At 35.0% G+C, this 10,715-nt stretch overlaps 1 protein-coding gene across 1 annotated transcript; it reads right to left on the bottom strand.

Annotated features, from left to right (window-relative positions):
• On the bottom strand, positions 1-10,715 carry LOC18586409 (protein ENHANCED DISEASE RESISTANCE 2-like). Its single transcript, XM_018129668.1, has 21 exons — positions 10,204-10,715; positions 8,088-8,162; positions 7,923-7,976; positions 7,773-7,838; positions 7,629-7,690; positions 6,960-7,090; positions 6,836-6,882; positions 6,658-6,758; positions 5,893-5,988; positions 5,752-5,816; positions 5,591-5,662; positions 4,206-4,352; positions 3,785-4,110; positions 2,838-2,901; positions 2,546-2,721; positions 1,368-1,469; positions 1,178-1,228; positions 948-1,091; positions 752-847; positions 292-393; positions 1-93 (listed from the first exon to the last, which is right to left on the bottom strand). Exons 1-21 carry the CDS (start codon positions 10,339-10,341, stop codon positions 1-3), a joined length of 2,208 nt encoding a protein of 735 aa, XP_017985157.1. The 5' UTR covers positions 10,342-10,715.

The following is a 10,715-nucleotide window of genomic DNA, read 5'->3' on the forward strand; positions in this document are numbered from 1 at the left end:
TCATGGCATTGCTAGAGGTGCTTTCGACAAATCAAGACGATTAAGCCGGCATGTCCCCAGAAGGGTTTCAGGGAGCTCCTCCTGTGTATTACCCTGCAGAAGTAGCGTGGATCATAATCAAGCCATCAAGTACATTACACCAGTTAATTAAGTCATTCTTCAATTCTTAGCTTTTAACTCACTAAAGGTCCAAATTTTTTCTCGAAACTGGAGAGAAAATTTCATTCAGATTAACAATTTGACTTGTAGTAAGGACCTGCCTGCCTACACATGTAGGACTAAGAGTCTTACCTGTATCACAAATGCCAATTCTATGACCAAATTGTTCAGATATCCGAGAACAAGATTAGATACACCCCGTGCCACTGTTGAGGACCCAACATCAACTTCAACCTGGAATTTAAATATATTTGAGTATTAGCAGATGGTAGCACAATAACAAGTTAAGGAATCACAAAATCATTTCATGAAGAAAGAAAAAGAAGAATCACAAAACCAAAATACTATAGCAGTGATATATTATGATTGGGGAATCGATGTTTACTGAGTTACCAAGTAACTTTTCCAGTTTTGAAGACTTGCTTTTATCAAAAGAATCTAAAGACTTGATAAAAGCATATCAACATTTGCAATATTTTAGTTTCATAGAGAGAGTAAAAGCATTTTCAATAACATATCAGCAGGTAAAAGCAATAACAAAATCAGCATTCACAAGTCATATCGTCCTTAGTTTTGAGGATTTGGAATCCACCTCCAAGTAATTTTGCCCACGAAAATAATGAATCTCAAGAGAATGTCCTATTAAGCATGCTTTCTTTCCAACACTTTGCTTGACTATCCATGATCCCTGAAGAGGCAAATTGTTAGGCACAACAGTAGAGTGAACAGCACGAAACCTGAAACTAGTCAACTACAGTTTTTATGCTATATATCAAAGCGTCGCTAACCTTAGAAATGTAAGGTATCAGCTTAAATCTTGAGTTCCTATAGGCATCATCTCCATTTACGAAGTTGTATAGCAGAGGGTGATCTTCCAAAGGAGTTTTTATCATGTAATACATTGCTAGGGTATACATAGGTGCTCCTGGAATCTGATTCATGATAGGGAATAGTTATATAATGCAAATCTTAATGAAAACAAAGACAGTAATTGAGTATATAAAACAATCGAACAAACCTGCATATTAACAATAAAGAAAAATTCTGGCCCACCTCGTGCTGCATATTTCTGCGTGAATATATATACAGAGTTATTTTTCTATCAGTGGTTTGTTTCTGATAGTTTGTCTATGTTTTGCATAGATGTTTAATGACATAGAATCAGTTGTTAGAAATTGGCACATAATGTACATAATTACAGTTCAAACCTGAACAATACCACCAAGTCGGCTGCCCAGATCATCTTCTCGTTTGTCAGATATGAGCCAGTCAGCCCCTACCATTTGCATCAATGTTCCTTTTGCCTTGATCTACTCAAAGAATACAGAGTTAGCATATAGATTAAAGGTAAACCAAAAATTCACATTTGCAGATCTGGAGAAGTTGTCTTCGCAAGTCATTGGATACATTTAAAGGCACCTAAATCAATATTTCAGCAATAAGGATATATTCTTGTTCTCAAGTCCAACTTTGGGGTTGGAATTTGGAAAGATGAAGTTATATGGATTAGGAAGCTATTTAATGTGAACTCAACTTGAATGAAGTCCTTAACATCTGAATTTTGTTCCTACAATTAAAATTCCAGAAATAATCTCACTTCAAAAGGCAAAGTGTTCTCTGTGTGTGTGTCCGTTGTCTCCATATTGTAACTTCAAATTTGGGTCAAATTATTCCTTTATTTTTGCCACCGTCATTGAGATGATTCAAATTTCCTAGTCTGGTTTCTTGTCATCTTATACCAATAATGTTAAGTTCTAGCAAAGTATTAGTTTCAGGAATCAACATTTACTATTAAGTATGGTACATATCCAAACAACCAAATCAAAACATAAAGCTGCTGCTCACCAACAAAATAATCTCCATTCATAGAAACAACGTATGTAGGACTTGATGCTCATCTTCCCAGTGAGAAAAGTTCATCATAAATGCATTTAGCAGTTCAGTATATCAATTAGACACTCCTTTCTTCACAACGTTTATTAAGTTCATCTTCTTCAAACTTATTGGTATTTCTATTTCTAATCCTTAACTTTTAAACCCAACCATTAATCGATAATTGTTTGAAATTTAATTTTCTACCATCAACTTTAAACAAGTTTCAATTTTGTATATGTTTGAAAGCAAGAATCCAACTTTACCAAGAAATGGTTAATATATACATGCACATACAAGCATGTTTATGTACATATGCATGTATCTGTATGTGTTTATGTACATATCTACACACATACACAAACATGTATGTATGTGTGGATTTATGCGGGTGTGCATGTATTAATACAAATTGCATAATTAGAAGGTTTGTGTGAAAGAATGTCTTGAAAGGTTGTAGTAATTTCAGATAACCTGCCTACATTTTGAAAGCAAAACTGAAGCAAATGAATACCTTTTGGTGGTCTTTCAGATAATTTTTACCACGTATCAAAAACGCAGAAGGATCGCCTGCAGACCAACTGCAAGGTAAAGTACAGGTTGGGTCCTTTTGGAGAGAGGTTCCATAGGAGCACATTATGCTGTCTTCCCTAGCCACCTCTTGTAAGTCCATGTAACCCTTCTTTTGAACTGCAGCATGAAAAATTGGATACTTGATGATCACAATATAATTATTTAAAAACAGATAAAGATGCATTTGATCCACTAATTATCTCAAGCAAGTTTGGCTGCATAATAGAACTTACTTGCAAGATCATGCAACTTTCTCACTAAACCAGCTGCTGATGTTAATTTCGGCTGTTGTATGTTCTGCATGTTTCATTGTGAAAAAAAAAAGGGTAAATAAATTGTACAAATCAATAATAATGGTAAGATCAGATAAATCTCTTGATATAAAGTTCCTTTGTCAAGTCACATTTAGCACTTGAAGTTACAAATTGGTTTTGATTGCTATGTAAAATAAACTTCATCGAGCAACTTTATAGTACTAATTAAGAATAACAAAAGAGGGATAAAAGTTCCATCTCAGGTCTGCTTGAAACAGTTGATCATGAAAAATCCTATATCAGAATTGCAATGCTAGATTGACCAAGCAAGTTTCTTGCCAACAAGATATCCAGAATCTATAGTGAAGAAGTTCACTATATTTTTTTAAGAAGGGTGTGATTTGTAGACACTTGAGGTCATCCAATTCCATTGACAGTTGCATGGAAAAATGCAGGGAAGGCAGGCTCCCTATACAATGGGAAATTTAAAAAAGGTTTCTGCTACCATCAGACCATCAAATTCAGCTTCCAGATTCTGGTATATTACAAGGATATATGAATAGCCAGTACTTGGTCAAGTTATTGTGGTTCATATGGAGGTAAAGCATTAAAAAACAGGCTAGAACCATTGAGCTATGAAAGCATAGATTACAAAAAGGAAAGGATAGCCATTGCTTCACTGGCCTCTCTCCCTCTCTCCATATTTTTGCATTTGTGTGTGTAAATTATAAATATCGTAATAGCTTTGCATTTTACTTCATTTACATAGCAGACACTACTATTCGTAAGAGGAAAAAAATGAACTTTAGAATGAAGACAAAACAAGCCAACTTTGAAGTGAGATAGGAGAATAAAGCACTCAACCAAATAGTTTGTCTAAATTACTTGCAAAAGCAAGAATTTAAACTTAGAGACTAGGTGAGTACCGGGGGACGCAGTTCTGAACTTGGTTCAGGAGGCCACTCACTCTCCAAGGGATCATAATCTGTGAACTCAGATGCTTCTGGAACATCAAAGAACTCATCAGGTGCTTCGTTCAGGCTCATTAGACTTATACGACCAGATGCTTGTTTTTCCACCTCATTTTCAATTAAAACATCCTCCTCGATCTTTATTATCTCTTTGGGACTTTGAATTTCCATCTTAAAATCCTCTCTTTCAATTTGATGCAAGTCTATATCCCTTCGCCTCTCTCCAGCAAAGCATTCAGAAGAATAATTTCCTTGTTTAGCTTTGAGCAGCTCCCTTAAGGCTGCATATAGTAAGTGCAAGAAAACATTTAACACAACATTGATTAAAAACCTACCAGGAACAAAGTTCAACCATTATTAATGAGCAGAGGGATACCAGCAACTCTCTCAAGCATACGAATTGTTAAGGACCTAGCAGCTGATGGACGGAGATATAATTTCCAGAACCTCCAATCAATAGCAAGCATGTGTTTCACAAGTGACTGTTTTCCCTGGTTCACGGGAGTGATAACATATCCTCCACCTATGTATTTTCATAAGTAAAAGTTCAAAATGGCAGAACAAATTCCATCAAAACCATCTGTACGGTCATGTTTTGGACAATGGAATTGGGAGAGGAATAATGAATTGAGCTATTTAAAAAACAAAATGAGTACAGTTTGATGACTACTTAAGCAAAAAGAGCAGCCAGCTCAGCAGGCCTTGAAGCCATGTCTATTCCAGTGATTTATTGTCATCACCCATTTCTATAATCCGGATCTGTACAAGCCTCTTAAAGTTAATGGTAAAACTTCAAGAAATCAGTTGTTTGTTGATCAAATTATCAACATTTTAAAAGTCTGAACAAATTAATAGGATAGCTAAGGTTAGCAAGAGCTCCAAAAATACAAACGGCAGTGTGCCTAATGTTTTGGTCAGCTCTGAATCTTTAAAACTGAATTTAATTCCAGTAACATCAGGGGTAATTAACATTCTGCTTATGATTGAATTGACTTACCTTGATGTTTCAAAATTAAATTTGATTGTCAACAACACAAAGAATATACAATTTGGGGTTAAACTATAGAAGTTGGAGTTCTCTACAAAAGCTAGCAATGTAGCCTATGAGCTAGAATGATTGGCCATAAATGCAGGGCATGAGAGCGACAAACAACCCAACTGAAAAGCGTCAAATTTCCTATGGATAAATATCATCTTTACAATACTCATTCATTATAAAGAAGCGATATAAGAGACTATGCAGAGTGAATGTAGTTTTCTTAACCAGGTTAAGTTTGAACAAGAAAGCTCTTTTGAAGTTATGGTGCAAACCAAGACACAGCATACACTAAACGAGAAAATCTTAGAAGTAAAAAGAGAACAAGTGGCTCCTCCAATTTTGAAACTCCTGGCTTATGGCTTGAGCATCATTCATGATTTACCATTGACAAAGGAAGTGAAGTATCAGTAATAACATTATAAATGGTGCCTATGAGTGTTAATTCCTTTATCTTTTACAGTACTATTGTTGTTCTAGTTGTCAAACTATAGATGTGAGTATATCATCCAGTTTGCACTATCTACATATATATATAAATCTGAAGCATGGCCAAGATAGGAGGATAAAGAAACTGAATAAGTCAGCTCAATGAGTGAAGCTTGCATGTGTGATGAACAGATGACCTTTACGTTTCTTCCCTATATTCGACCATAAAACTGACTCAAATGCATTAACCAGAAGAGAATGAACTTTTTAAATTTCTAATCCAAAGCATACATTACTTTTAAGGCGAGCACGGACATAGCCACTTTGGGGTAGACACTTCTTGTGAAACACAGAGTGGTACAGAATCACTGTGACAAGAGCAGACACGGAATATTAAGTTAGAAGACAACATTTCCAAAAACTTCATTATAACAAAATTTCCTTAAGAATTTAGTACCATAAGTCCCATCATCCTCTCTTCTCCAATAGCGTTGAAGCAGTAAATCTCTTCGTTTCATTCCCCTGCACAAATTTTGTGATCAATACAACTATACAAAATGTAAGAAGTGAATTCTGTTTGAGAGGCATAGAATCTAACCAAGGTAGCCAATCACTATATAACTGCTTGTGAATGATATCTGTATGACCATCAAGGTGCTCAACCACACTGCCACGATAGAGGCAGAAGTCCCATCTGCAAGACAATTGGTTATTTGACATCCGGAATGAGACAAGTCCAGTAAAACAAGTAGATATTATGGATATTTCTTATCTAGAACAGATACAGCATACGAGGTTTTGTGTAATCAAAAATCATCTGGTAACTGAAATCCAAAATAAGGTCCTCCCTTCTGCTTTATAGAAGATCTAGATCCACCCATAACTTAAGAAAGCAGGATTAGTTTACTGAAGTCGGATTTTTTTTTCTCTCCATAATTTCCTTGGGAAACAAACTGGGGAATGTCTGAGAACAAAAGTGAAAAATCTAACGAAAAAGTAGAGCCTACCACATCAGAAAACTCAACTTTGGTGCAGTATTATTAGAGTGTGAGACGTTTGGCTTGAACGCAAATCAATACAAGTTCAATTAGGTTTTAGAAACCAGGTATAGCCTCCCAAATTTAGGACTCAAAACTAACTACCTTATTTCAAATGAAGGTAATAAAATGGTGGTGCTATTGTTGAGCATTTCAGCATAATTTTCAGTCAATAGAAAATTTTTTAGGGACAGTCAATAGATTTGATACTTAGATGGATGGATGAGCATTTCTATGATATTTATGATAAAAAAGGGAAGGAGAACTTTTACAATACAAAACTTGTTATATATATAGAATGAGAGGTAAACTTGCAGCATTCTTACTCTGATCTTGCAGGACCAAGAGACATGACCGCACGGAAAATGGTCTCTGAGGTCCCATCAACCACACCAACAGCCATTATTGCCGGATGATCATCCCAATGCTGAGAACAAGAAGTTTCTTCAGCCAAAAAAGAAAAGATTGAGTACAACTATCATGAATATCCAAAGGGCAACCTACCCCTCCACGCGAATCCCCATCTTTTGCTTCTTTGAAAAGTCGTAACCCTGTGTTAGCAACACTATTTGTCAATGATGCATGCATTGATCCACTTGAATTGTGATTAGAAACTTACAAATATTACCATTCTGACAACCAAATATCTTCCAAGGTGAGGGTGCAATAACATCAGATGTCATTGCCTCTGCATGAACAGATGAGCGAAATGGCCAATCAACAAAGTTCTTGATTTGTGCTGTTTTTGCACTACCCAGTCTGTTGGTACAGGAAAATGGAATTTAAAATATATACAGAATAACAAACTGAATAAGGCAAATACAGGGTAATCACATGCCACATCTGCTGCACGAATGAATTAGACTGTACTCACTAGTCTATTGGAAGTTACAACATATTTCAACATGTAAAGACCAGGAAAATTTATTATCTGAGAGAAGAGTTTTCTAGTAGCATTATTCAGGATATCATTTGAAGATGTTTCAGCTTCAGAAAGTAGGAATGGATAGGCCAGAAATGCTAGAGGTTCACTAAAAAGAGTAAATTTGTGGTTATAGCAAACAAAAATAGGGAAATTCCATTCTATGCACAATTAATTTCTCATGTGTTTGAGTTATTAAAAATTTTACATGTCAATCAACATGTGCAGTAGGTATGTGCTACTAAATATTTCCAGAATTCCATGCATGTCTCTCTATCCATTTAAAGCGTAGACAACTACAATAATTTGCATTTCAACCACCTAAAAGTAAAAAAATATTGTAAACGAAATCAGGAGATTATCAACTATTATTACCTCAGAGATGGCCATCTCTTCTTAGGAAAAGCTACAAAATTCTTTGCTTGACCTCGAGACTCCTAAAAGGAAATCAAAGAAGTAAGGCTTTTCATCATGACAATAGCCATTAAACTCACAGGTTGTAACTTAATAGTGTCAAACCTTTAATGCAGCATCCTTCAAGCAACGGATCCATATTGCTGCTTCCTCTGAACTCCTTGCTCCGAACTGTAAAGTTCAAATATTAGAATGACTTGCTTGCGGATAAATTTTGATATCAAAATGAATAAAACCAGCTCACAGTTCACACACCTTAAGCTGATCATTATGATCTAAAGTACTGTGAAGGGTGAAAATGAAGAAGACCTGCATGTAGTAAACACTTCATAAGCATTAAATATCGACATTGCAGCACTAAAAAATATATATATATATATAAATTCTTCTGGAAAATAAATAAGGGATCTATGATCACACCTTTTTGTGAATGCTCTCCCTTCCATCGTCTGTAACCCGAATGCATGAATCTATCATTGCACTTCTAACAGGCTCCTGTAAAAGAAGAGTTTCAGATAGAACTTATACTTGATTTTCTAATATAAAATCCTTGCAGATATTGCAAAACTAAAAATAATTACGTCTTGATTCAGCTGGTATTACATATTTTAAATGGGACCAAAATTGGTAGATTCCTTGTATTTCAATGACAGAGGTCTAGTTAATCCATTCACAAAATTATTTATATGTAATTATGGCAAAAAATGTTTGGGAGTGGTACTTGAAATCAAGCATCAATCATTTCACATATATTACTTGAAATGTTTCTGTCCCTTCACCCTCCAAAATAACTTTTGCTATTGTACCCCATTCGCTGCTCCATCCTTGAAGTTTTTTCTTTATCTTCAATCATATCTGCTCTGTTATGGCACTCCAGCTTTGATCAGACTTCTATTTGTAGCTTTCCCGTTTGATCCAGGATGTGAAAGTTTTCGTGACATAATGTGAGCAACATTCACCAGCAAGAAACCTCCTACTGCTATTCATGAACCCATTATGAGAATCTCATAATGGTTTCTTCGGCATTATAAATCATATTCTTTAATTACAGGAAGGAATTGGTACACCAAGATCTGACTTTGTGGCCAACCACGTTCCAAAGATGTAGCTAAGGTTCTATACATGAAAGGGTTGAAAACATCAAATCTCGGCTGCACTTTTAAAGCTATTAAATTGGAAGACAACTGCAAGCCATCTATAGCAAGGTTTAGTCCATGGAAGTTGGATCATCTGACTATAATTTGATCTTTAAGTTCCATCAGACCTATATCCACATGTAGCATTGTTCTCTGTGTCTTCTATCTTGTCTTCTCGGTAATCTCATTTCATTAATAAGAGGTGTCTTGGGTCTTCACCACATGGCTAGATCTCACTTCTACTTATCCAAAGTGTTTCTGTTTTCTTTTACATTATCAACACTAGAACACATCAAACTTTATTCAGAAATGTTGGTAGATCAGTTTGGTCTCATCTAGATACAGGACTTCTAAATTATCAATATTTCACCCCGATGAAATTGCACTTGATCACAAGAATTGTTAGGGGTAGACAACCTCCAAGATCAGCACAGAATGGTAACGAGTATCATTCCACCAAATTATAGCAGTTCCTTGTATAGAAAAACTGAGTACCATGAACCTGGCTGCAAAGAATTTCACAATTCAACTGGCAAACCTTATGTGCCAGTTGTGTATTCAAAGAGTGCCAATACCATGGATTCTTAACAATTTCTCAACTCATCTACGATTGTAAAACATGTAACATGATTTATAATCAGGAGATTTAAGAAAAAGGGTAAAATTAAAAAGAAATAAGACAAAAATCTCGTAGTGTTATTGATTTCAAGTTCATCTATGTCCTGCCATCGACGAAACTCAGAACCATAAAAGATGTTACCAAGATACAAAAAAGAAGAGGTGAAGCCTATGATAGCTCTGCAATTGTGGAACAGAGGATTCCTTAAATGTTAAAGCCTTCAGCAGAATTTGAGAAGAAAGAGCCTAAATTGGATAAATACAGTAATTTAAAATGAATTGCTAGTCCTCTGCCTTTCTATGTTACTTGTTTCCTATGGTCATCAAGAAACCAGCCATAAGATATAAGGATTAAATTCATTTTTTTTCTTTTTTTTTTCAAATACAAGAATGAAAATTGAAAATGAGCAAAACCATTAAACCTTATATAGACAGAACCAACCACTCAAACAAACCTGAAATCCAGAATATATATATATATATATATATATATAGAAACACATACACATTCATTTTACTCTCAAATTTCGAAGGAAAACAAATCACATCAGAATATAAAACCAGAATTCAAACACCATTGCCTCATTACATCAGAAAATCCATAATTCTCATCAATACAGAACATGTCCTAATACCAAAAGACCAGAAAAAAAAAAGCCATGACATTTTTAGATTCTGCAAAATGGGTTCTTTTCAAACATATCAAAATCCATAATTCAATCCCAAAACCGAAGAAGAGAAGAAGAGAAGGATAAAACATGAAGGGAAGAGAGAAAGGATACCTCTTTATCAGAAATGGGGATTGCTTTATAGCTCTTGAGAACATTGTTATGAAGAATGAAGTAACGTTTGCGTGAGAATTGTAAGCCAAAACGATTGGAACGTATAGTATATAACCAACCTTCCATTTTAGCTTCCATTTCTTAGAATCATTCAAAGAAAAAAACAAACCAAAGCCTTCCTCTTCTTCTTTATTGTATCATTGATACCACTACCTTCTTCTTCTCCTCCTTATAAAGTCTTCAACTTGAAACCAGAATATTTATTGCATGGCTATGATTTTTATTTATTTATTTACTTATTTATTTATTTTGGCTTTGAATGTAGACTTTGAGGGACCAACGACAAAATGATCCTCTGATCCCAACTAAGGGAATCAGAGAATCAAATTGAAGGAAAACCAGACTTCTTTGAAATTTGCAAGGAAAACCAAACTTTTCTTCTTTTCTTTTTTTTTTGGTTTTGTTTTCTTCGTTTCCTTCTGAGTTTGCCCTTTAAACTCTTCTGTTTTGTT

The sequence above is a fragment of the Theobroma cacao genome, chromosome 10 (assembly GCF_000208745.1).
Source record: "Theobroma cacao cultivar B97-61/B2 chromosome 10, Criollo_cocoa_genome_V2, whole genome shotgun sequence".
NCBI lineage: Eukaryota > Viridiplantae > Streptophyta > Magnoliopsida > Malvales > Malvaceae > Theobroma > Theobroma cacao.